This window comes from Rana temporaria, chromosome 1, assembly GCF_905171775.1.
Source record: "Rana temporaria chromosome 1, aRanTem1.1, whole genome shotgun sequence".
Taxonomy (NCBI): Eukaryota; Metazoa; Chordata; class Amphibia; order Anura; family Ranidae; genus Rana; species Rana temporaria.
Window position 1 is genome coordinate 421,368,478 of NC_053489.1, and position 27,396 is coordinate 421,395,873.

At 44.2% G+C, this 27,396-nt stretch overlaps 1 protein-coding gene across 3 annotated transcripts in view; it reads left to right on the top strand.

Annotated features, from left to right (window-relative positions):
• ENOPH1 (enolase-phosphatase 1) overlaps positions 1-27,396 on the top strand; it is a 140,670-nt gene that overhangs the window by 90,447 nt on the left and 22,827 nt on the right. For 2 of the 3 annotated variants that reach the window (XM_040325189.1, XM_040325182.1), the window contains 2 exons: positions 11,925-12,115; positions 16,940-17,072. In XM_040325189.1, the coding sequence (XP_040181123.1) occupies positions 11,967-12,115; positions 16,940-17,072 (282 nt within the window). In that variant the 5' untranslated portion in view covers positions 11,925-11,966. The remainder of the gene's footprint in view (positions 1-11,924; positions 12,116-16,939; positions 17,073-27,396) is intronic. The other variant, XM_040325193.1, reaches the window with a different exon arrangement.

The following is a 27,396-nucleotide window of genomic DNA, read 5'->3' on the forward strand; positions in this document are numbered from 1 at the left end:
TAAACTACAAATGTATGGTCCGATGGCACCTGACCCCATCGAGAATGAGTAAGATCCACTCAAATAACTCAGAGCTATGTTGGAGAAATTGTAAGCAAAAAGGAACAACTATGCATATATGGTGGGACTGCCCGAGAGTCCAGGAATACTGGAAAGAAATTTTGGAATATATCGTAGAAATAACGGGGGAGAGGATTCCTTGCAGCCCGCTGACCTGTATGTTTCACGGAACTGAAAAAACAAAAAAACAATATGGAACAACATTGGTCCCAGTGCTCCTAAATGCAGCAAAGGCCCTGATCCCAAAGAACTGGCTACACCCAAAGAGGCCATCAATTAAAGAGTGGATAGAAAGGGTGGAATATATAGAAGAGATGGAGTATCTTGCCTGTAGAGAGACAGGCGGCGAAGACAAATATAGGGTGGTCTGGGAAAAATGGAAAGTGTTTAAATCTACAGAAAAGTTTGCCCAGGGAATGACAGAAGCAGATAGATGAGAAACCTAAGAGAAGACAGCGTGGCACACAGATCTAGGGAGAGGGGGGAAAGGGGGGAGGATAAGGGGGGGGGGAGGGAAGGGGAAGGGAAAAGGAAAAAAAAAAAAAAAAAAAAGGCTAGTCATGTTACAACAGTAAGCAATGCAGCCAGACTGGTCAATTAGTAAAAGGAAAATTAATGGATTTTGCCAAGTTTAAAATTATACAGAAGAAAAAGAACTCAAACAAATAAATAAATCTCACGAATGATGCGAAGCCACAAGAGAGATGTTATGGGCGGTCGAACCGTGAGCTAGTCTCGCTGCTAAATGTGAGCAGAGTCTGACGTGAAAAAAGAAAAAAAAAAAAAAAAAAAATCATCTACTTTCCCAGGAAGTAATAGTAGAGGTACCAGTCCTGGAACAGGGGCTAGGTTTCTACTCCAACCTATTCATCATCCCGAAGTCCAATGGAGATGTCAGGCCAATTTTGGACCTAAAGATGGTAAATGCATACCTAAAGATCCGCTCATTTCGGATGGAATCCGTGCGGTCAGCAGCTGCCACACTCCAAAAGGACGACTTCATGGCGTCCATAGACATAAAGGATGCCTACCTTCATGTTCCAATTTATCAGCCACATCAATAATATCTACGCTTCATGGTGGCTTTGCGTCACTTCCAATTCGTGGCGCTTCCCTTCGGGTTGGCTACGGCCCCCCGGGTGTTCACGAAGGTCCTAGCTCCAATCCTAGCCAAACTAAGGATCCAAGGGGTCACGATCCTAGCATACCTGGACGACCTCCTAGTCATAGATCACTCGTCTCCCGGCTTGGAGCGAGCAGTGGCCCTCACGGTCCAATACCTCGAGAAGTTCGGCTGGGTCCTAAATCGAGAAAAGTCAGCTTTCCTGCCCACAAGGCAGTTGGAATATCTCGGCATGAGATTAGACACAGAACAACAAAGAGTGTTTCTACCTCTGAGGAAGGTCAAAGCCATCAAGGAATTAATCCTACTGGTTCTAAGCAAAAAGGAATCGACTATTCGCCTATGTATGAGGTTACTAGGCAAGATGGTGGCCACATTCGAGGCGGTACCATACGCCCAGAGTCACACTCGCATCCTGCAGGCAGCCATCCTGTCAGCATGGAGCAGAAGGCCACAGGCCTTGGATATCCCGTTGCCGCTCTCATCAAGAGTCCGACAAAGTCTGTGTTGGTGGTTAGACCCTCAGAATCTACTGAAGGGGAGATCTTTCAGCCCAGTGGCTTGGAAGATAGTGACCACAGACGCCAGCCTGACAGGCTGGGGAGCAATTTTGGATGGTTGCACTCGCCAAGGTACTTGGGCAAAGCTAGAGGAGCAGTTGCCCATCAACATCTTGGAGCTCAGAGCTGCTCGACTAGCCCTCAGGGCTTGGACGTCAAGATTGCAGGGGTTCCCGGTGAGAATTCAATCAGACAATGCCACGGCCGTGGCATACATAAATCACCAAGGGGGAACCAGGAGTCAAGACGCTCAGAGAGAGGTGAGCTTGATTCTCCTATGGGCAGAGGCTCATGTGCCCTGCATATCGGCAATATTCATTCCCGGAGTGGACAACTTTCAGGCGGACTTCTTAAGCCGCCAGACTCTATGGCCGGGGGAATGGTCTCTGCATCCACAAATCTTTCAAGCACTCTGCCAAAGATGGGGAGTGCCGGACGTGGATGTCATGGCATCGAGACTCAACAAGAAGCTAGACAGGTTCATGTCCCGCTCAAGGGATCCGATGGCCTGCGGAACCGATGCGCTGGTTTGCCCTTGGCATCAGTTCAAACTTCTTTATGCGTTTCCCCCGCTCCAGTTACTACCCCGCCTGCTGCGCAGGATCAGGGTGGAGCACATACCAGTCATCCTGGTAGCTCCAGCATGGCCCAGAAGGGCATGGTACTCACTAATCTTAAGGATGGTAGTGGGAGACCCTTGGACTCTTCCTCTACGGCCAGACCTGCTATCGCAAGGTCCGATCCTCCACCCTGCCTTACGGCATCTAAATTTGACGGCCTGGAAGCTGAATCCCTGATTCTCAGGGGTAGAGGTCTGTCTCAGAAAGTAATCTCTACCCTAATCAGAGCCAGGAAACCGGTCTCGAGGGTGATTTATCACAGGGTCTGGAAGGCCTATGTAGGCTGGTGTGAGTCCAAGCTATGGCTTCCTCGCAAATTCACCATTGATAGAGTTTTAAGTTTTCTCCAGCTAGGAGTGGATAAAGGATTGGCATTAAGCACAATCAAAGGACAGATTTCTGCTCTGTCAGTGTGGTTTCAGCGGCCGCTGGCCACCCACTCGCTGGTTAAGACCTTCCTTCAAGGGGTCTTACGTATTAAACCTCCAGTTAAATCCCCGCTTTGCCCGTGGGATTTAAATCTTGTTCTGTCAAGTTTACAGAAACAACCGTTTGAGCCGTTGGCTGAAATTCCTTTGGTTTTACTGACAAGGAAGTTAGTATTTTTGGTCGCCATAGTTTCCGCAAGAAGAGTATCGGAACTGGCGGCCTTATCCTGTAAGGAACCATATCTTATTTTTCATAAGGACAGGGTCGTTCTCCGCCCTCATCCTTCCTTCCTACCGAAGGTTATATCCAGTTTTCATTTGAACCAGGATTTGGTATTACCATCCTTCTTCCCTAAACCTACTTCCAGAAAGGAAGGGTTTTTGCATACCTTGGATATCGTCAGGGCCATGAAGGCCTATCTTAAAGCTACAAAGAAGATCCGGAAAACAGATGTGCTGTTCATTTTACCGGATGGGCCCAAGAAGGGGCAGGCAGCTGCAAAGTCCACCATTTCTAGGTGGATTAAGCAATTAATCACTCAGGCCTACGGCTTGAAAGGGTTGCCTCCTCCAGTATCATTAAAGGCTCATTCTACTAGGGCCATGGGCGCCTCCTGGGCAGCACACCACCAGATCTCTATGGCTCAAGTTTGCAAGGCGGCAACCTGGTCTTCTGTCCACACGTTTACAAAATTCTACCAGTTGGACGTAAGAAGGAATTCTGATACAGCCTTTGGGCAGGCAGTGCTGCAGGCTGCAGTTTGAGACCCTCGGATTCCGGGGGCTCCTCTTTTTTGAGTTAAATTTAAAATTTAAGATTATTTTTCTCAACTAAGTTGGATTTATTATGATTTGAGTATTTCTCTAAATTAAATCCTTTTGTCTTGGAGATGTTCTCCCTCCCCTCATTGTAAGCATTGCTTTGGGACATCCCATATAGTAATGAATGCCGCTCTGTGTCCCGTGATGTAACGATAAAGAAAAAGAGATTTTTAATACAGCTTACCTGTAAAATCTTTTTCTTGGAGTACATCACGGGACACAGAGCTCCCACCCCTCTTTTGAGGACCATTTTGGGAGGCATACTGCTTGCTACAAAACTGAGGTACTCCTCCTATGGGAGGGGGTTATATAGGGAGGGGCATTTCCTGTTTGAGATTGCCAGTGTCCATCACCTGAAGGTACTCCATATAACCCACATAGTAATGAATATGCCGCTCTGTGTCCCGTGATGTACTCCAAGAAAAAGATTTTACAGGTAAGCTGTATTAAAAATCTCTTTTTTACCAGACAAGAAACAGGAAGTGGGCTGTATAAGGTATTTACTGGCAGAATTTTTTTTTTACTATACAAAGTTAAAACAACAAGGGCAGAGGATATGAAAATGGAAAGATGAAAAAATTACTGAAGTTCCACTTCTTTAACCGCTTCCCGACCGCCGCATGTACATATACGTCGGCAGAACCTGTACGTCCCTGCCTTTCCGCGGGTCGGGTGTCCGACCCCAGTTGTAAACACACACTAGGTGAACACTAACTCCTACAGCGCCACCTGTGGTTAACTCCCAAACTGCAACTGTCATTTTCACAATAAACAATGCAATTTAAATGCATTTTTTGCTGTGAAAATGACAATTGTCCCAAAAATGGGTCAAAATTGTCCGAAGTGTCCGCCATAATGTCGCAGTCACGAAAAAAAACGCTGATCGCCGCCATTAGTAGTAAAAAAAAAAAAAACTATCCCCTATTTTGTAAACGCTATAAATTTTGCGCAAACCAACGATAAAGGATTATTGCGATTTTTTTTTTTACCAAAAATAGGTAGAAGAATTCGTATCGGCCTAAACTGAGGAAAAAAAAAAAATTATATATTTTTTTGGGGGATATTTAATATAGCAAAAAGTAAAAAATATTGCATTTTTTTCAAAATTGTCGCTGTATTTTTGTTTATAGCGCAAAAAATAAAAACCGCAGAGGTGATCAAATACCACCAAAAGAAAGCTCTATTTGTGGGGAAAAAAGGACGCCAATTTTGTTTGGGAGCCACGTCGCACGACCGCGCAATTGTCTGTTAAAGCGACGCAGTGCCGAATTGTAAAAACCCCTTGGGTCATTTAGCAGCATATTGGTCCGGTCCTTAAGTGGTTAAGGAGCATAAAAAATTGGCTACACACTCCTAATTGTGGATGACATCACTTCTGGTGACGTAATGATGTCACTGGCTTTACACTGATGCGTGTCATCGATGAGATAGTCCATCTATTTATATAGACTGACTTGGTTAAAAAGGAAATAGATACAATGCCATGTTGGAGGCTAACTAAGTGCCGCCTCTTTATTTGAAACTCAAAAAATTAACAGCCATCTTACTGGTGGGAAAAAACACCACTAATCCAGAAGGGTAAATAAAAATCTGTATATTCCGTGTTTCCCCGAAAATAAGCCTGGGTCTTATATTAATTTTGTCCACCAAAAACACAGTAGGGCTTATTTTCAGGGTAGGGCTTGCCATGCAATGTGCCAAGTGTGAATAATAGCAAAAGTTCTTTCTAAACTGCCAGAATCCCCGCCACTACAGCAATATACAATCCAAAAGGTGTATGTCTCACCTTCCTATAGCATTGCTCGACGCTTCCATGACTTGCCTGAGCTGTCTTCTTTGCACCATGCACTGCAGAAGGGGGGCCGAGATCCCCAGCTGACAGGAGGAGAAGAGAAGGGGAGATCAGTGAAGATGAACGGCGCTCTCCATGACCCGCTTGGAGCAATTCAGAGGAAGGGGGTCAAGATCCCCTACTGACAGGAGAAGGGGAGAGCAGCGGAGATCAGATGAACGGCGCCTTCATTGCCAGCACAGAGCAATGCAGAGGAGAGCAGTGAAGATTAGTTGAGCGGCGCTTCCGTGGCCCGCTCTGAGCAATGCAAATGGAGAAGGGGTTGAGATCCCCCACTGACAGCCAGAAGAAGAGAAGGGGAGAACAGCTGGAGATCATATAGCGGCACTAAAAGAAGGTACCTGATAAAAGCAGACCACAGCAAACACACACCTTCCACACTATACAACACCGCATTAGTGAGGATTCTAGCAATTTACAATCACTTTAAACTAGGGATTATTTTCGGTGTAGGGCTTATATTGCAGCTCTCCCCGAAAATCCTGCTAGGTCTTATTATCGGGGTAGGTCTTATTTTCGGGGGAAACACGGTAGACAGAGTGAATGGAATAGGTGCCATGCTGACGACCTGCTGGGTATTGCCATTTTGTTGTTGACCACTCCTGTAGCTATAAGCTACCTACTGGATAATGTATGAAAAGACTGGCCATTTTATACCTCTCAACTAATCCGGCCATTAGCCCGCAGCATTACTAAAAATAATGCCATCATGTAGATACACAGAAGATGGAGAAAAAAATTACATTCAAATAATAAAATGCCCAGCTCCAACACACTTGTAGCCATTAACTAATTGTACATATACCATATGTCAAAGAGGGGGGAACAAAAACACTTGAAAAAAATCAGTTAAAAAGCATTATTAATGGACTGTCAGGGAAAGGTAACCCTAGAGGAAAAAAATTACAATACATTTTATAAATACATGCTTCCCACTCTTTAAAAAATATGTATGGCTGATCTGTTATCCTCATTAATTACATAAAAAATAATAAACAGCAAGTCCTCATCTGGCAAAAACAGGATAATTTACATATGCTAAAAAAAACATTTACTAGCTAAATCAAATAACGCCATCTAGTGGGGTTATTGCAGAATGTCTATAGGAAATGAAAAAGTACACGAGAGATGGAACCTCAGAAAACTGAAATAGATGTGTTAACATGCCCTGTGTGACTAATCACCACATGGATATTATAGCTGAAAAAACTGGCCACTAAAATCGCCACTATAATACACAGTAACACAAAAATACTAAATCATATATACCACGACTGAGAATATTGTGGGGAGAGGATCTAACCTCTAATACAAATATGTGCGAAAACAAGAAAAACAAAATGTACAATAAAAGGTACAAACTCATAATCTGAAATAAAACAATTTAAATCAAATTTGATGTTTAATCCCCTGGGGACCATGGTGTCCATCTCAAATATCCACCACGATTTCCTTTGCCTGAGGGTTTTAACCTTATTGGAACCCCTCCAATGTCCAGTGAACCTTTAAATTCCCCAGGACATTCCTGCTGGGTTGTTCTTGTTGTATGCTAATATAAAGTGGTTAAATAAAGAGTGTTTTTGATCGCCCTTTCGTATTTTGCATACATGTTCCTGAATGTGTTCAGATCATTTTCTCTTGGTACGACCATTGTATTGAAGCCCACAGACACATTATATACAATACACCACATTCTTCATAGGGGGATCTAATACACCTTTGACTAACCAGTTTCTTAGATTAGCAGCTTTTTGCAGATAAACGTATGCTGCGTACACACGACCATTTTTCATGACGAGAAAAAATGCTATTTTTTAAATTGGTCATTAAAAACGATCGTGTGTAGGCTCCAAAACATTTTTCTCAACGAGAAAAATGGGCATTAAAAATTTAGTACCTGCTCTATTTTTTTCGTCGTTTTTCATGTCGTTGTTTTTCTTGTTGTGTGTAGGCTTTAACGACGGGGAAAAAACGCGCATGCTCAGAAGCAAGTTATAAGAAGGGAAATTTGGATAATCAGCCCAAAGGGTGGCGCCATTCGAATGGAACTTCCCCTTTATAGTGCCGTTGTACGTCACCGCGATTTGCTAAAGTTTTTTTTTTTTACGATCATGTGTATGCAAGTCAGGCTTGACAAGAATCACGTTGAGAAAAATGCAATTTCTTTCCATGACATAAAAAACGGTCGTTTGTACGCGGCCTCAGGCTTGCTGTGGAGAACTTGACTGAGATGCGTATCTGCCTAGTATGCCTTAAAGCGGGAGTTCACCCTAAAAAAAAAATTTAAGATTAGATTCATGCTCATTTTGTCAAGGGGAATCGGCTAGTTTTTTTAAAATCGAAGCAATACTTACCATTTTAGAGAGCGATCTTCTCCGCCGCTTCCGGGTATGGGTCTTCGGGACTGGGCGTTCCTTCTTGATTGACAGTCTTCCGACAGGCTTCCGACGGTCGCATCTATCGCGTCACGATTTTCCGAATGTAGCCAACGTTGGTGCGGCGCTATACGGCGCCTGCGCACCGACGTTCGGCTACTTTCGGAAAATCGTGACGCGATAGATGCGACCGTCGGAAGCCTGTCAATCAAGAAGGAACGCCCAGTCCCGCAGCCCATACCCGGAAGCGGCGGAGAAGATGTATCTCTAAAACGGTAAGTACTGCTTCGATTTAAAAAAAACTACCCGATTCCCCTAGACAAAATGAGCATGAATCTAATCTTAAAAATTGTCATTTCCGGGTGAACCTCCGCTTTAATAATAGACTCCAACTGTTAATATTGCCTATTGTAATTTAATATAATACCCATGGAGAACTCCATTACTTCCCTATGTCCAAGTTTACCTCAAGTTTATGTTCCCACGTCAATAATATGTTTGTTTATATCATGTGGAGAACATGCCTTATCGACAAACGTCTGACCAATCTTTTCCGCTTGCTTTGTGTAATCTGAAAATTCTGTACAATTTCTCCTAATCGGCTGACCTTTGGGTATATTCATCAACCAAGGGCTATAATGACAACTTGATATTGGGATATACCCGTTCCGGTCTGTAGGTTTGAAGTACCATATGTTCTTGTGATTAATTTGTTGACCTTGCGTTCTGTCTCTAAATCCAAGAACACAATTTTATCCTTACTTCCATTCACTCTGGTTATAATCAGGTCTTTGTTTCCCCTTCCTGATTAGTGGTGTTTTTTTCCCACCAGTAAAATGGCTGCCTATTAGTTGAGGCTAGGTCATCAACCAAATGGCGGTGCCCAGTTAGTTTCCAACATGGGCACAGGATATAGTTAATTTTTTACCAAGCCAGTCTGTATAAATGGATGTGGTATCTTATTGGCCCTTCACCCATGATAAAGTCACATAATGAAACACGTTGGGGCAGGGCCAATGACATCATTACTTCATTGTAAGTGAAGGGGCCAGAGTCAACCTTTTTTATGTGTTTATCTTTATGCACATCATGTGCACACCTAAACGTGAGTGTATTATATAGAGTTTTTTAATAAATGTTTATATGGTATGTCTGCACAAAGATGGTACTTATTTTGTTCCTTTGAGCATTTTATACCTAACCAATAAGAAGTGGATTCAGAGAGCTAGCTGATCCTCTGAGCCCTATCCAAGTGGAACATGCAGTGGAAGACCATCAGGATATGAGTTGGTCCCAACTCTAAAAGGGCGTTGTGCATTTGACTTATGTTTATTAGGTCCAATCATTGAGATGTGTAAAGTGAAAAATTCCGCGCCTGAATAATAAATTATAAACAATATAAGCTGCTCCTCACAAACAATGAAAATTGTACATATGTGAAAATAGAAAATAGAGGGCGCTACGCCCATACAAATATTTGTATAGTGCCGTGAACCAATCCAAATAGAATTGGCAATTAATTAACAATCCCTGGTAAATAATTCAATAAAAAATAAATATATATATAAAGTCCCATATATTGCAGACAGCGCTGCACATTCAGAAACAAACAGCGTGAAAGTTCCAATGTGATCAATGTGAATATATAAATCCCAAAAAATAGAGGAAATTGTTGCAGTCCACTATGTTCGTTGTGATTTTCTTTAAAAGGAGAGAAAGTGCCACCACCGCTCTATATAACTTCAATTCCACCCAAGGTGCTTGATATTAAATTGCTCTTACCAGAGCTAGTTGACCAGTTTAATGAAAAAGTGGTCAAACTAGCTTTTGCAGGATTGTGCCTGCGCACATAGGGATATGGACAACCAATAGACAGATCCAGGAGCTCCACATGGGATACGTTATGCAAGAGAAGAAAGCCAGGAAAGCCAATAGCGTAATAACGTTTATTAAAAGTATTAAAAACACATAAAAACAGCCAAATGGCCTCTTACTTCCAAGGGTGCCCACCCGGCACTGAGGCTGCGGACTTGTCACCGCCAATCTGCGGTTTCAATTGTGGGATTCGGAAAGGGGGGAGGAAGCCGCCGCTGTCTCACCACCAATGGATCCTTACCGACACTCCACAGCGCAGGGGGGACGTCACGTGACCAGGTCTGCCTCCTTTGGAACTTTCACGCTGTTTGTTTCTGAATGTGCAGCGCTGTCTGCAATATATGGGACTTTATATATATATTTATTTTTTATTGAATTATTTACCAGGGATTGTTAATTAATTGCCAATTCTATTTGGATTGGTTCACGGCACTATACAAATATTTGTATGGGCGTAGCGCCCTCTATTTTCTATTTTCACAATCATTGAGATGAGCTGCTATACACATTGGTGAAGGATTCACGTGGTGAAATATATAGCATATAGTCACTGCATGCGTCTTAAAGAAGAAGCGTGCATAATCAGCATGAATTTGATGCACATATGTTGAGCAGATTTAAAGAATACATGTATGGACATTTGCTACTTTTTATTTTGGTTCCTTAACTCTCAGAAGGGTGACATCACCATTGTTATATATTTCCTGCATCACTAGTGTATGGGATATGCATGTATTCTTTCATGTTTAGTAAGAGTATCACATTATTACTGCATTGCACATATTCTCATCTTACCTATGAGGCTGGTTCCAGCACTATTAGAGAGTGACACCATTAGTAGTATTGTGTGTGTGTGTGTGTGTGTGTGTATATATAGCATCATTTTATAGATACCATTATTGTGTACATCACACACTGTATTATTTAGTTCTTACATTTTCCCATGGGGGTGGTGTATTCTTTTTAGTTTACACATAAAGGACAGGTGCCACCATTACTGAGGTTATCTGTGGTCACACATTATTAGTGGGTGACTACATTGTGGTTATCCATACACTTTGAGGATATTTAGGGTTGATTCATCATTTAAATATGTGCACATTAAAGGAACACTAAAGGTTTGTTTTTTATTAGATGAATTGATTGCTGTAAGCTAGAGCATTTAAATGTCACTTACCTAGTTTTTCCTTTTGACCTCCAAAATACAGTAATCCAGGTTTGAAAATGCCATTTCCTGTCACTCCTCTTCTTGCTTTCCACCAGCATCTGAGCCATTTTGCATGGTGGAAAGCAGAATGTGCTCACCCCCTCCCGATGACTACAGCCCTGTGTGAAGATGCTCTCTTATCCCTCACAGGCATGGAGGCTAAGCCTAATGGAACTGTAGTTCCCATTAGGCCGTGATGTAGCAAGAATGAATGCGCACCGCAAACCAGGAAGTCAGTGAGAATAATGATTCAGGAGTGCTGGAGGTGAATAAAACAGCTCGATTTCAACAGGTATCAAACTAGTTATAATGCAAAACATTACTTTTTACTTTATTAGCTACTGTCAGACTTTAATTTAAGAGGAAAATATTTTTGTCTTTACAACCCCTTTAATGAGGGTTTCATCTCCCAACTTTGCTTTATTTACACGGACATTATATCTGAGTATTCATTTCGATACTTTATTTAGACACATATAGGGAGGTCTGTTTAGCACTTCACAGTCACCATTATTTTTATTGGATTGGAATAGTGCCGCATTTTTTCTTTAGTTTGTAATTTTATTGGGTGTGAGGACACATTGTAATGCTGGCAGACACTCACTAGAATAATTGGGAGGTATAATAGTGGTCATTCTGTTATATTGTTAGTTACCTGATTTATTTCCAAGAATCTTCCAGGACAGCAGGGCATTTCCGTCTATTCAGTTTTACGGTTCAAAAGTTTGTTGTGTCTACCTTTTTATGTATTGACTTTTTTATTTTTATTTTTTATAACATGTAAGCATTCATTTCCTAGTTTAGGTGGATGGAACAACTCTTAAATGATGTCCTGGAAGGTTCTTGGAAATTAGGTTACCTGTAAACCTTCTTTTTAGTAATGTTGTTATTGCCAGTTAATGATTTTTCACACATTTACTTGTATATCCGTTTTACACATCATCACCGTATCAAATAATTACAATTCTACATCTGCTTTCTCCCTCTATCCGTACATGTAAGGCAGAAAAAGACTGTGAACTTGATGGATTTGTGCCTATTCCTATGAATCAAACAGAGGTACAACAGATTATCCAGGGTGTGGTTGATAATGTTCATTGGCAGATGTCACTAGACAGGAAGACAACAGCACTTAAACAGCTCCAAGGTCACATGTGGAGAGCCGCATATGCTTCAGGACAAGTCAAAGGAGAGTGAGTATTTCTTACTTTTTTTATTTTATTATTTTTTTTTTTTATTGACTTTCTTTACTTTATGAAAAATAGAACAGATTTCACTTTTTCTTATTATGTTCCAACACGCTATAATGCATTACATAAGCTTCAGTGCAAAGTAAAAGCATAGACATATGAGAAAATGACAAAATAAATGCACAGCAAAGTTAAAGGGGTTGTAAAGGTAAAAAAAAAATTCCTAAATAGCTTCCTTTACCTTAGTGCAGTCCTCCTTCACTTACCTCATCCCTCCATTTTGCTTTTAAATGTCCTTATTTCTTCTGAGAAATCCTCACTTCCTGTTCTTCTGTCTGTAACTCCACACAGTAATGTGAGGCTTTCTTCCTGGTGTGGAGTGTAGTGCTCGCCCCCTCCCTTGGATTACAGGAGAGTCAGGACGCCCACTAACACACATCTCCTTTCTCTATCTGCAACGTAGAGAGCGTCCTGACTCTCCTGTTGTCCAACGGAGGGGCGAGCACGGCACTCCACACCAGGGAGAAAGCCTTGCATTACGGTGTGGAGTTACAGACAGAAGAACAGGAAGTGAGGGTTTCTCAGAAGAAATAAGGACATTTAAAAGCAAAATGGAAGGATGAGGTAAGTGAAGGAGGACTGCACTAAGGTAAAGGAAGCTATTTAGTTTTTTTTTTTTTTTACCTTTACAACCCCTTTAAAAAGGCGTGCACTATGGTGTAAAGAATGTCTTAGTCACTGGCTAGGGGTAAGCGCATTGCTGATTGAAGCTTGAACTCTCAATATGTATTCTTTCTTGGGGTCAATGACTGCATTGACACCTTCACAATGCCACATGCTGCTTTTGCTCTACATTTGTAGTGCAAGACAGCATAGGACAGCCTGTTTTTGTTTGAATGGACTTCTTACGCACGACAACTGCACCAAAGTAGGTCCTGCACCTTTTTTGGCAGTGAGCCAAACACATTTTTGCAAAACATGTTTTGGTGTGACTGCTACCCGCATTTGGGGTGCCATTAAGAAATAATGGCACCGCAACCGTGATGCTCGTTTTGGCGCATTTATGAGAGGCAGCACACAAATTTCTCTTACCTACAATCCCCTTTAATTGAGCATTATTTAACCTTACTTTATAATAAAGGTTGCCATAGAATATAAAAGAGAATGGAAGAGATGGTTATGATTTTTATGACTTCTAAACTCTTAGGATATATTCACACTGCATGCAGCCGGTGACTTCACCGACGCATGCACGCTGAAGGTCCTGCATACCGTGCCAGACCTTCAGAGCTCATGCCATAAACGAGTAGCCAGAGGCTGCAAACCAGGAAGGAAGACCGGGTGAAGACAGAGGCCCTGTCAGAGGTGACAGCACGCTGCCCGAGAGCTTCATTTTAAGGCAAATCTTTCATAATGTGCTAGTATGTGCTATACTAGCACATTACCATGTTGCTTTGTAAGGTATTTTTATTTTTAAAATGGTGTTTACTACCGCTTTAAGTTTGCAGCAGCATTTCATTTAAAGAAAACATATAGTCAGGTCCATAAATATTGGGACATCGAAAACAATTCAAATCTTTTTGGCTCTATACACCACCACAATGGATTTGAAATGAAACGAACAAGATGTGCTTTAACTGCAGACTTTCAGCTTTAATTTGAGGTTATTTACATCCAAATCAGGTGAACGGTGTAAGAATTACAACAGTTTCTATATGTGTCTCCCACTTTTTAAGGGACCAAAAGTAATAGGACAGATTAACGAATCATAAATCAAACTTTCACTTTTTAATACTTGGTTGCAAATCTTTTGCAGTCAATTACAGCCTGAAGTCTGGAACGCATAGACAACACCAGACGCTGGGTTTATCCCTGGTTATGCTCTGCCAGGCCTCTACTGCAACTGTCTTCAGTTCCTGCTTGTTCTTGGGGCATTTTCCCTTTAGTTTTGTCTTCAGCAAGTGAAATGCATGTTCAATCGGATTCAGGTCAAGTGATTGACTTGGCCCTTGCATAACATTCCACTTCTTTCCCTTGAAAAACTTTTTGGTTGCTTTCGCAGTATGCTTTGGGTCATTGTCCATCTGCACTGTGAATTGCTGTCCAATGAGTTCTGAATCATTTGGCTGAATATAAGCAGATAATATTGCCCCAAACACTTCAGAATTCATCCTGCTGCTTTTATCAGCAGTCACATCATCAATAAATACAAGAGAACCAGTTCCATTGGCAGCCATACATGCCCACGCCATGACACTACCACCACCATGCTTCACTGATGAGGTGGTATGCTTGGGATCATGAGTAGTTCCTTTTCTTCTCCATACTCTTCTCTTCCCATCACTGTGGTACAAGTTGATCTTGGTCTCATCTGTCCATAGGATGTTGTTCCAGAACTGTGAAGGCTTTTTTAGGTGGTGTTTGGCAAACTCTAATCTGGCCTCTCTGTTTTTGAGGCTCACCAATGGTTTACATCTTGTGGTAAACCCTCTGTGTTCACTCTGGTGAAGTATTCTCTTGATTGTTGACTTTGACACACATACACCTACCTCCTGGAGGGTGTTTTTGATCTGCCCAACTGTTTTGAAGGGTGTTTTCTTCAGCAGGGAAAGAATTCTTCGGTCATCCACCACAGTTGTTTTCCGTGGTCTTCCAGGTCTTTTGGTGTTGCTGAGCTCACTGGTGCATTCTATCTTTTTAAGGATGTTCCAAACAGTTGATTTGGCCACACCTAATGTTTTTGCTATCTCTCTGATGGGTTTGTTTTGTTTTTTCAGCCTAATGATGGCTTGCTTCACTGATAGTGACAGGTCTTTGGATCTCATATTGAGAGTTGACAGCAACCGATTCCAAATGCAAATAGCACACTTGAAATGAACTCTGGACCTTTTATCTGCTCCTTGTAAATGGGATAATGAGGGAATAACACACACCTGAGCTGAGCAGCCAATTGTCCCATTACTTTTGGTCCCTTAAAAAGTGGGAGGCACATATACAAACTGTTGTAATTCCTACACCGTTCACCTGATTTGGATGTAAATACCCTCAAATTAAAGCTGAAAGTTTGCTGTTAAAGCACATCTTGTTCGTTTCATTTCAAATCCATTGTGGTGGTGTATAGAGCCAAAAAATTCGAATTTTGTTGATGCCCCAATATTTATGGACCTGACTGTAGCACTGAGCAAACACAGACCACTGCTTTAAAACACAGGAGCTCATGTCCTGATTAGAGATGGGCCAATCACCCCCCTGTTCGGTTCCCACCAAAACTCCCGAACATAGAAAAAGTTCTGACCTGAACGGTGAACCCTATTAAAGTCCATGGGACCAGAACTTGAAAAATCAAAAGTCCCCATTTTAAAGGCTTAAAAGCAAATAATTGGCCATAAAAAGGGTATGGGGGTCAAGGTACTGCTCTGGGGGACATGTATCAATGCAAATAAAAAAGATCGGGCAGTGGTTTTAGTGATGCTTAAAGTGCAACAATAAAAATGAAAAATTCCTTTAAATATAGTGCCTGGAGAGTCCCCTTTGCCTGCCTGTAAAGTGGCACATTTGTTAGCATGTAAAAAAACATGCTGCAGCAAAAATTACAATTCAAAAGAAAAAGAAATGTATGAAATTACATTTTCATTTCCGGCAATACAATACTATTGCTGGCAATAGAAAAATATTAAATATTGTGGGGTCCCCAGTCCATACCAGGGCTTTCGGGCCCCCTGCCCCAAAGCACCTACCCCCCATTTAGAGGGCATGTGGCCTGTTATGGTTCAGGAGGGGGGACAAGCCTATTCCTCCTTTTTTTACTTGGCTGTCAGCAGGGAAGCCCATTGACAGCTGATGACTCATCGGTCAGCATGCAGTGCATTCGGCAGGGTGGACCCAACTCTAGTCCTGATTATACCTTTGTTGTTAAGCTGGAATTTATTGGAAAGCAGCATTTTAACTACAAATAACTATTTACATTGAAATTAATTCAAACACAGTTATATAGAATGATCTCAGAGTCCATAGATTGAATACAGAAGCTGGATGTGGACAACCACTAAGGGAGATGGCAGATAAAAGAGTGAAACCTCAGGGATAACACCACAATCACACGTGTGCCACCACCATATAGATTTCCTGCTTACCAGAAGGCAAGCTGTGTAATGCCTGTATAATGATATAACTCCAGGACTGCAGCGAACTCCAACTCACAGCGATGGATGGAAACCAGACTGCATAGGACTCAATGCACCAGGCGATACAGGAAACCAGCAATCGTATCCCCATAAAAAGAAAACACTCACATAGTGTAATACAGACTAAAAGGAGGATTTATTCATTTAAAAGGTTGCACTTACACAAAAACGAAGATAAATAACGTCCATAAATAGAAATAGCCGGCCGGCATGCAGACACCCGTCCACGATGGATGACGTCAGCCTCCCGACATACGTTTCGGTACAGATTAGCGTCATCATAGTCGTTCCTATTATTCTGAATGTGTTATCTCAAGTTTCAGCTGCTGCAGTTTTTTGTATTTGTAATATAGTATGCTGGTTAGGTAGCACCGTATTTCTTACTTTTTTTTAACTATTTACATTGCATGTCCTTTGAGACATTACTGGCATAAAACTAATATAAACACACATCACAGCAACATAAATGTCCAAGTACAATTATGTAATCTAAATACATTATATTTTGTTTTTTGGAACATGTTAACTTAAAATACAAAGGCAATCATACATGAAACCTGATTGTAAATTACAGTTTTGAAAGTGATAAATTGTTGCCTTCATTTTGATGTGCTGACTGAAAGCATTTTACATTTTTCCATAGGGTTTATGCTGATGTTGTTCCAGCACTGAGAAAATGGAAGGAAGCAGGAAAAAAACTTTACATATTTTCTAGTGGTAGTGTTGAAGCACAGAAACTGTTGTTTGGATACTCAATTGAAGGGGACCTGCTTGAGGTACACTTTTATTTCAGACACTATCATTCTATTTGTTCTAGCTTGTGTTTTTGTCATCTATTTACAAGACCATAGGACAGGGGTCCTCAAACTCTTTAAACAGGGGGCCGGTTCACTGTCCCTCAGACCGTTAGAGGGCCGGACTATAAAAAAAAAACTATGAACAGTTTCCTAAGCCCCCCCCTCATGATCATTGCAACCCTCCCCCTTCATCATTATAAGGCCCTCATTGCAAGCCCCCGCTCACAAATCATTAATTGCAAACCGATCATGATCATTGCAAGCCCCCCCCACCTCACCATCATCATTACATCATCATCATCATCATCATCCCCTCATTGCAAGCCCCCCCTCGCCATCATCATTGTAAGCCCCTGATTACAAGCCCCCCCCCCTCACAATCATTAATTGCAAGCCGATCAAGATCATTGCAAGCCCCCCCAATTATCATTACATCATTATCATCAGCCCCTCATTGCAACCCCCCTCACCTTTGCAAGCCCCCCTCACCATCATCAGCCCCTCATTGCAACCCCCCCTCACCATTGCAAGCCCCTCATTGCAAGCCCCTCCCCACCTTCATCATTACATCATCAGCCCCTCATTGCAAGCCCCCCCCCCCCCACCACCATCATTTTATCATCATCAGCCCCCCCCCCCCCCACCATAACCACCATCATCATCATTTCATCATCATCAGCCCCCCCCACCATCATCATCATTTCATCATCATCAGCCCCCCCCCACCATCATCATCATTTCATCATCATCAGCCCCCCCCACCATCATCATCAGCCCCCCTTCCACCATCATCATCATTTCGACATCATCAGCCCCCCACCATCATCATCATCAGCCCCCACCATCATCATCATCATCACATCAATATCAGCCCCCCCCCTCCCTCCCTCACCATCGTAAGCCCCTCACAGCACATTCTCCTTACTGTGCCACTGCGCACTCAACTGCTGTGAAGATCCTGCTGTGCTCACAGTGTTGGTAACAGTTCTGGCGCGCTGTGATAAATGTCCCGCCCTCCTCCTCCTAGACCAGCTCGTCTCATAGACAGAACACTGGCTCTATCACACAAGCTAGTCTAGGAGGAGGCGGGCGGGACATTTATCACAGCGCGCCCGAACTGTTAACACTGTCATCTCCGTGACACAGCGGGATTGCTGTGTTACAACCTGCAGTGTAACCGGCGTTGCCTGTCAGGGCTGGGTGGGCCGGTTACAAGTCCTCCTTGGGCCGCATGTGGCCCGCGGGCCGTAGTTTGAGGACCCCTGCCATAGGATAACTTTCAGTTTTAAACAAGGCAAAAGATGCCTTGCAGTGCCATAGCTGCCGAGTGTATCACTCGGCCCCACCCCCCATCATGCTGTGTCATTGATTTGATTGACAGCAGCAGGAGCCAATGGCTGCGCTGCTATCAATCATCCAATTAAGAGCCAACAACAGCTGTGGGAAACCAACGCGGTATCAGCTAAGTAAGTCACTGCAAGGTGTTTCTTTATCGTACATCACGGGACACAGAGCAGCATAGCCATTACATATGGGTTATATAGTGTACCTTCAGGTGATGGACACTGGCACTCTCCGACAGGAAGTTCCCTCCCTATATAACCCCCACCCATAGTGGGAGTACCTCAGTTTTTTCGCCAGTGTCTTAGGTGTTGGTGCAAGTTGAAGAGCTCTGCCTATAGTTGTCCTTGGGACCTGGGCAAGCCGACCGGATCTGTCCAAGGTGCTTCATAGCCAAAGTGGACGGTACCCGGGCCCCAAGTCGTGGAGGGGTTTTGCCTATAATGCCTCTCCTTTGGGAGGGCTGGACTCTGGGTTCCAGGACTGTTTTCTAACCTAGCAATCCTGATGCCAGCAGTGCTATATAGGTCCAGGTGTGTGGTGTTCCTAAACTGGACCCCGGTCCCTGAAGGTCTATGACCATACCCACGGAGAAGGGGGAAGATTGGGCCTCTTGCACAAGCAATACTTTGCGGCGTGGAGAAGGTAAGCGAGGGCTCACGGAACTTGTTTGTCAGTGAGCCCTCCACAGGGGATTCGGGGGAAGCCCATATTATGCCTCTGTGCATGGGCAATAAATGTCACCATAAAGTCTTTTTGTACTGGATGGTTAATACTCCCCCATGTAATCTTCCCCTGGCTGGTCTAGAGGCTTGCTGCACTGCCATAGAAGGGAAGTGTCCTTGTAATAGTAAGCTGGACTTACCTCCCAGAGCAGATGGGAGTCTTCCCTGGGTGTCTTGTGTCTCTCCAGAAGCTCCATCAGCGTCCACGCTGTCTCTCCTGAAGACTTCCTGGTTCCTCCAGCAGCGTCAGTCGCGCGCACACACGCTGTAAATAGGCGATGCGGCGTGGAGGGGCGGGCTGACGTAGGGTCGGTCCTTCTGAAGCCTATATTAGGCTCTCAGTCAGTCAGGATTGCCGTGGGACACGGAGCTGCAGCCTTGAGCTGCATATGGTTTGTTATACCAGGGTATTTTCTGGGGAGAGTGACACCCGGTGGCCAGATTGGAGTACACACCCTAACTAAGAGCTTGGCTCTTAAGCAGTGATCTCTAAGCCGATGTACTTGCAGCAGCCTGAGCTAGTTTTAAACCCAGGCTTATCTGGACCAGCAGCTTAGGGGGGTAATACCTGGCTCATAGTGATTCTGTGAGTGGCAAGCCCTTGGGGCACTGTATTACCTATCCTGATAGGATTGGGGAAACAACGTTTTTGTAATATTACCCTAACCTATTGCTATTTTTAGTAGTTGACGCCTCTCTTTTGTAGGGGGTGTATTCTACTCCGGCTTAACAGTCAGTGGTGTTATGGCGGAGTACCTTGGGTTTGTGTCATGGCTCCTAAGTGCGCAGGAGGCTCCAAAAATGCAAAGGGTCCAAAGAAGCAGAAGGGTTCCCCATCGGGCTCTGAGGATCTCGGCCAGTCTTCGGCTGTGCCTTCCTCCCCAGATAAACCAGAGGTTGCTGCCCTAGATGAGCCATCAGGGTTGCTGGGTGCTGCGGCTGGCCCTATTCAACCAACTCCTACCTTTGTTACGGAGGAGATGTTAGCCGCCACCTTGAGTGGATTTGAGCAGAGGATGGCTGCTTTGATTACATCCTCGTTGCCTGGGAAGAAGCGGACTAGGTCCCCATCCCCTAGGTTTGAGTTCTGAGGAGTCCAAAATAGAGGAACCGTTTTCAGCTTCCCATGCAGAGAAGCTATGGATCTAGTCCCTGGTGGATATGGTGCGGACGGCGTTTAAATTACCCCTGCCTGAGCCTCAGGCTGCCGTATCCTCCCTAGGTTCCTTAAAGGCACCTCAGTCCAATTCAGTGTTCCCGGTCCATCCCATACTGAGGGACCTAATTTTCCAGGATTGGGCCAAGCCAGATAGGATTTTTCTTCCTCCTAAAAGGTTCTCAGTGCTGTATCCTTTAGAAGAGAGTTTTTCTAAGAAATAGGCTGTCCCTACAGTGGACGCAGCCATTTCATGTGTTAATAAGGCCTTAACGTGTCCAGTGTACAATATTCATATGTTCAAGGATCCTGTCGATAAAAGACTTGAAACTCTGCTAAAAGCCTCCTTTGCCACAGCAGGTGCAGTAGTTCAACCAGCTGTGGCCGCCATAGGAGTATGCCAGGCATTGAAAGACCAGGCCAAACAGGCTCTAAGAGACCTTCCGGCACAGCAAGCTCAGGACTTGGCTGATTTGCCTAGAGCTTTGTTTTGCCATAGACGCCATTAAGGATTCTATCCAGCAAGCTTCCCGTCTATCTTTATTTCTGGTTCATATGAGAAGGTTTTTATGGTTAAAAAACTGGTCTGCAGAGACTCCCTGCAAAAAACTCTTAACTGTTTTTTCCTTCCAGGGTGAAAGATTGTTTGGAGATGATCTAGATAAATATATTCAGAAAATCTCCAGTGGCAAAAGCACTCTCTTGCCTGTTAAGAAGAGGTTTCGGGGGCCTACCTTTAAACGCCCAACCTCTCCAATCCCAGGACCCTTGTCCTCTAGGCAGTATCGACGGCCTACTGGCCGTTCACCCGCAAACAGGTCGCAAGGGCAAGCTTCAGGTAACAAGAAGCCGTGGTTTCGTAAACCAGTTAAAGCTGCCCCTAAGGCGACTCTGTGAAAGGACGCCCTCACTCTCTCGGGTGGGGGGAAGACTCCGCTATTTCTCGGAGCTTTGGAAGGCCAGAATCTCCGACCAATGGGTTCTGTCCTCAGTTGTTCAGGGGTACAAGCTGGAGTTTTGGGGGTTTCCCCCTCCTCACTTCCAGGAGTCAAGGCTCCCAGGCGATCCTCAAAAAAGAGTCTCGCTTCTAGCAGCTCTAGATCGCCTCTTAAATCAAGGAGTGATTATGGAGGTGCCAGCCCAGGAGCGCGGACAAGGATTTTATTCAAATCTATTTATTGTCCCGAAGCCAAACGGCGATGTCAGGCCAATATTGGATCTAAAGGCCCTAAACCGTTTTTTAAGGATTCGCTCCTTCCGAATGGAATCTATTCGTTCGGTGGTGGCCGCCCTACAAGGGAAAGAATTTCTCGCATCCATCGATATCAAGGATGCATACCTGCACGTTCCAATCTATCCCGGGCATTTCATATTTCTTCGGTTTGCTCTGGGGCATCGGCATTATCAATTCATGGCCTTGCCCTTCGGGCTAGCCACGGCACCCCGGGTCTTCACAAAAATTCTGGCCCCAGTACTGGCCAACCTGAGATCACAGGGGATCCTGGTTATGGCTTATCTAGACGGCCTTTTAGTGGTCGATCTCTAAGCGGCCGGTCTGAATCGGGCAGTGTGCCTGGTGGTAAACTACCTAGAATCCCTTGGCTGGGTTCTAAACCGGGACAAGTCGGCCTTGCAGCCCACAAGAAGGTTGGAATATCTTGGTTTAATTCTAGATACTATGCATCAGAAGATCTTTCTTCCCCAGTCCAGGGTGGATTCCATAAAGGAGCTAATTCAAGTGATTCTAAGCAGCGCGAAGCTGACCGTTCGCCTGTGTATGCGCCTATTGGACAAGTTAGTGGCCACCTTCGAGGCGGTGCCCTACGCCCAAATCCACTCTCGGAAATTGCAGAGAGCAATTCTCGCAGCCTGGGACAAGAGAGTCCAGGCCCTGGATCTTCCCATATTCCTGTCCCATGCAGCACGTCAGAGTCTGTGCTGGTGATTGGTCCCACAAAACCTTCTGAAAGGAAGATCGTTCAGTCCCGTCTCATGGAGAATAGTAACCACAGACGCCAGTCTATCAGGTTGGGGTGCAGTCCTAGAAGGATTGACCCAGCAGGGGAAGTGGTCAAGAGCAGAGTCGGCTCTATCCATAAATGTTTTAGAGATACGAGTAGCCCGGTTGGCTCTAGCAGCATGGACGGATGTATTACAGGACTCCCCGGTAAGGGTACAGTCCGACAACGCCACGGCTGTGGCTTATATAAACCACCAGGGCGGCACCAGAAGTCAGGCAGCCCAGAGAGAGGTGGACCGGATCTTTTCTTGGGCAGAGACCCATGTTCCCTGCATCTCGTCAGTGTTTATCCTCGGAGTGGACAATTGGCAGGCGGATTTCCTCAGCCGCCAACAAATGTCCCCGGGAGAATGGTCTCTCCATCCCGAAGTTTTTCAGGACATCTGCCAGAGATGGGGAGCTCCGGAGGTGGATGTCATGGCCTCCAGATTCAACACGAAACTAGTCAAGTTTGTGTCGCGGACAAGGGATCCATTGGCCTGCGGGACGGACGCCTTGGTATGTCCTTGGCATCAGTTAGCGCTGATCTACGCCTTCCCTCCATTGCGAATGCTACCCCGTCTTCTTCACAGAATCCAGGTGGAGCGCAAGCCAACGATTCTAGTGGCCCTAATTAATGCTAGAAAGCCAGTTTCTAGACTTATATACTATAGGGTGTGGAAGGCCTACATTGCATGGTGTGAGGCTAAGAAATGGCATCCCCGCAAGTATGTAATCGGGAGAATCTTGGAATTTCTACAGTTGGGAGTAGAGAAGGGTCTGGCAGTTAGCACAATCAAGGGGCAAGTGTCTGCCTTATCGTTTTTTTCCAAAGACCTTTGGCCTCTCACTCTTTAATGAAGTCGTTTTTACAGGGGGTTATTCGGATTAATCCTCCAATAAAAGCTCCCCTGTATCCTTGGGATCTAAATTTGGTTCTGTCGGCTTTACAAAGTCAGCCTTTTGAACCCTTATCTGAGATCCCGCTGGTCTTGTTGACTAGGAAACTAGTTTTTCTGGTGGCTATGTCTTCCGCCAGAAGGGTGTCAGAATTGGCAGCCTTGTCGTGTAAGGCACCCTATTTAGTACTACATAAAGACAGGGTCGTTCTTCGGCCACATCCGTCTTTTCTTCCGAAAGTAGTATCTAGTTTTCATCTGAATCAGGACTTGATTCTTCCGTCTTTTCCTAAACCCTCTTCAAAGAAGGAGAGGCTACTGCATTCCTTAGATGTGGTCAGGGCTGTTAGGATTTATTTGAAAGCCACAGCCCAGATTTGCAAGACTGACGTCTTGTTTATTCTGCCGGAAGGACCTAAAAAAGGTCAGGCAGCGTCTAAAACCACATTTTCCAAGTGGATTAGACAGTTGATTATACAGGCCTACGGCCTGAAAGGGAAAAGTCCACCTTTGTCGGTTAAGGCTCATTCCACTAGAGCTGTGAGCGCCTCTTGGGCAGCGTATCACCAGGTCTCTATGGCTCAAGTCTGCAGGGCAGCGACCTGGTCGTCTGTTCATACGTTTGTAAAATTTTATCAAATGGATGTTAGGAGGAATGCTGATTCAGCCTTCGGGCAGGCGGTTCTGCAGGCCGCAGTATAAGGTCCTCTTGTCCTATAGCACCCGCTGTTTTTTTCTTTGCCTGGTTGCTCTCCCTCCCCTCATTTAGCATTACTTGGGGACATCCCATATGTAATGGCTATGCTGCTCTGTGTCCCGTGATGTACGATAAAAAAAAAGGGATTTTTAATAACAGCTTACCTGTAAAATCCTTTTCTTGTAGTACATCACGGGACACAGAGCTCCCACCCCTCTTATGGGGAATTTTGGGAGGCATATTGCTTGCTACAAAACTGAGGTACTCCCACTATGGGTGGGGGTTATATAGGGAGGGAACTTCCTGTCGGAGAGTGCCAGTGTCCATCACCTGAAGGTACACTATATAACCCATATGTAATGGCTATGCTGCTCTGTGTCCCGTGATGTACTACAAGAAAGGGATTTTACAGGTAAGCTGTTATTAAAAATCCCTTTTTTTTTCACCTTACTTTAAAGTAGAAGTCCAACCTAACACTAAAATCCCTGCATCTACAGACATCTACGATCTAACACTAACCTATCTAACCCTGCAAAAAAGAAATCGGTATACATACCTTGTTTGAAGCCGATTCGGTCTCCTGCAGAGGACACAGCCGACAACGGCTGTGAGATGAATAGGCAGTGACGTCACCCATAGAGTTACAATGGGGCTTCCATTGTCAGCTGCCTCCTCTGCACCTAGTATTATATTGTGGATGTCTAGATGCAGGGATTTTAGTGTTAGGGTGGACTTCTACTTTAATAGATGGCTTTCATGATCATAACACTGACATCCAGTGGCTGAAAATCAAAATTGCAGATATTGAAGACAGATCAAGAAGGAATTATTTAAAATTCCAAGGGATTCTCGAATCTGTTACATCTCCTGTACTCATTCCGTACCTGCAGCAGTTTTTGAAAGCCTTACTTGTCTTTGAGAATCCTTAAGATTTTGTTGTTGATAGAGCTCATAGATTGGCAAAACCTAACTTGCTACCTGGCTCGATCCCTAGAGATTTAATCGAAAGAATTCACTCGCATCGGCCAGGATATCGGGGAAACTGCCAGACCCCTTCCTGAAATTTCATATCTTCGCTGATCTGTCTGCTGCAGCAACACAAAAAATTAATATACCTAACCAGTCAATTGTGGGAACACCAAATCTCCTAAAAAAAGGGATTTTCCTACTAAATTACCAATAACATGTTTATGCCTTTCTAACCTCCTAGGTGTGTCTTACTTATAACAATTGATCCAATTATGCTGAGCACCATTGCTTTCCGTACCCTCACCTATTTTCTGCTGGTATGCTACCTCTATGGTTATTGCTGCTTCTGATGCCATACAACTGATTATATTTCTGCTCCACTGGGAGATCAATATCTCCCCCTATAGGAGATGTGTTGCGCTGTTTCAAGCATCTAATGTAATTTTCCTTAAAAATGTTATGCTTTTGAATGTTAAAGGCCTTTAATAGCCCATATAATGGATCCATGATATGGAGAGAAGCTCTCTCTAAAAGAGTGCCCAGGAGACACATTTATGCACACCCCCCCTTTTTCTTTATCGTACATCACAGGACACAGAGAAGCATAGTAATTACTATGTGAGTTGTAGAGTCTACCTTCAGGTGATGGACACTGGCACGCCCTTAAGGCAGAAAGTTCCCTCCCCTATATAACCCCTCCCATACCGGGAGTGTCTCAGTTTTTTCCGCCTGTGTCTAAGGTGTTGGTCACGAGTGAACATGTGCTCTGAGGAGCTCCACTGGAAGGATCCATGCTGGATTTAAAAAGCCTCCATAGAAACCGGATCCATCCAAAGTGCTTCTTAGCCAAAGTGGACTGTACCCGGGCCCCGGTTGAGAAGAACAGGGTTTGGCCTGTAATGCTCCTCTTTTGAGGGCTAGATCCTGGGTTTCAGTGCTTTGTTCAATTTCCCAATACCAAAAGCTTACTGACAGGGTGCTATATGGGTCCAGGGGTGTGGTGTACCTGTCCATGGACCCCGGTCCCTGAAGGTCTGCATACTCAGCTCTCCGTGATGGGCGAAGATGGCACTGCCTGTATTTTGCAGAGTACGACAGCGTTGGATAAGGTAAGTGAAGGGTCTTTCAGAACTTGGTTCTGAAAGTTTCCTTCTTTTTGAGCCAATATGCTAGTTTCCTAAAGTTTGCCTGTCTGTGCCTCTCTCACTCCTTTCATTGTCCTGGTGTAGCAGTGATTGTGAGCTTTATCTATAATGAGTACTTGCCTGAGTGCATCATTTAGCCTCCACCTGCAGGTAGTTGGTTGAAAAAAACTCTGGACGGCCGCACTCCAAAATGACTAAAACAAATTAGGTCTTTATTTTCAAATGCACATGCATTCACCGCAAGCAAAAAGGTACAGTATAGGCCGACGCGTTTCACGCTGTACTTCAGCGCTTAGTCATGGCTATGACGCGTGTTCATCACACCACGTGACGTGATGAAGTCACGTGGTGTGATGAACACGCGTCGGGACTCAGAGCATTAACCGGGAGCAGCACCGAACGGACGGCAGACGAGCGCGGTGCTCGTGGATACATGACCGCCACCTCACTGCTCCATGTGAGTTTTATTTATGGTTTTTAGTTATTAAAATTGCTGTACAGTTTTATGCTATGTGCATTTTCTCCTCCCTCCGTCCCCTGCCTTCTTCATCCTGACACGAGCGGACGGCCTCATACCAGCTAAAGAGCCAAAAGTTGTTGACAGTGAGAAGTAGTAGGAGACGAGTTCGGCACTCGTGGAGATGTGCATTTTTTCCCTACACACTGTGTAAGTTGTGTAAGTGGACACTTAATCTGCCACCCTGCTAATCACATCCCTTTCCCTACAGCTTATGAGTGTTAGGAGGACAAGGCTACAACCTTTTTTTATTATTCTTGTTTCTTTATGTGTGACCAACTATTGAGAACTGGCAGCAAGATATTCACCCAATAGAAAACTGGTAACGTTTTGATCCTATGTGTTTGACCCTTTTATGTCAGCTGGAAGGTATGCTGCACTAGTCACCGAGGTGTGGGCTGCATGCGTTTGTTTGGATTTGTCTGGACTGAATACCCCTTGTAGAATTTGGAACCTTTTCCATTTTAACCATTTCCTCACTGCTGCACCAGTCCCAGTGTTGAACTGCGGTCCTTTTCTTTTGGTTTGCACTCACCTAAGACTTTATGTTCACGTTTTAAGTTTTTGCTTTGATTTTCACATACACCTTTCTTTTCAAGACTCCACTGTACCATTTTACAGTCCAGTTAGGACTGTACCTATTTAAAACCGTTAAGGTTAATTTGTGTCTGCATTACCTGTCACTCCCCAGGCCCTATTAGCCCGTTCACTCACCATTCCCTCATTTCACTCATCCGGCCAAGCCATACCACAGCGCAGACAATCACCACTTGTTACATACACCTTTTTTGTCTATAAAGGACAGACTCCCCATTTGTTTGCTGCAGTGTTTACCATATTGCACTCATCCCTTAG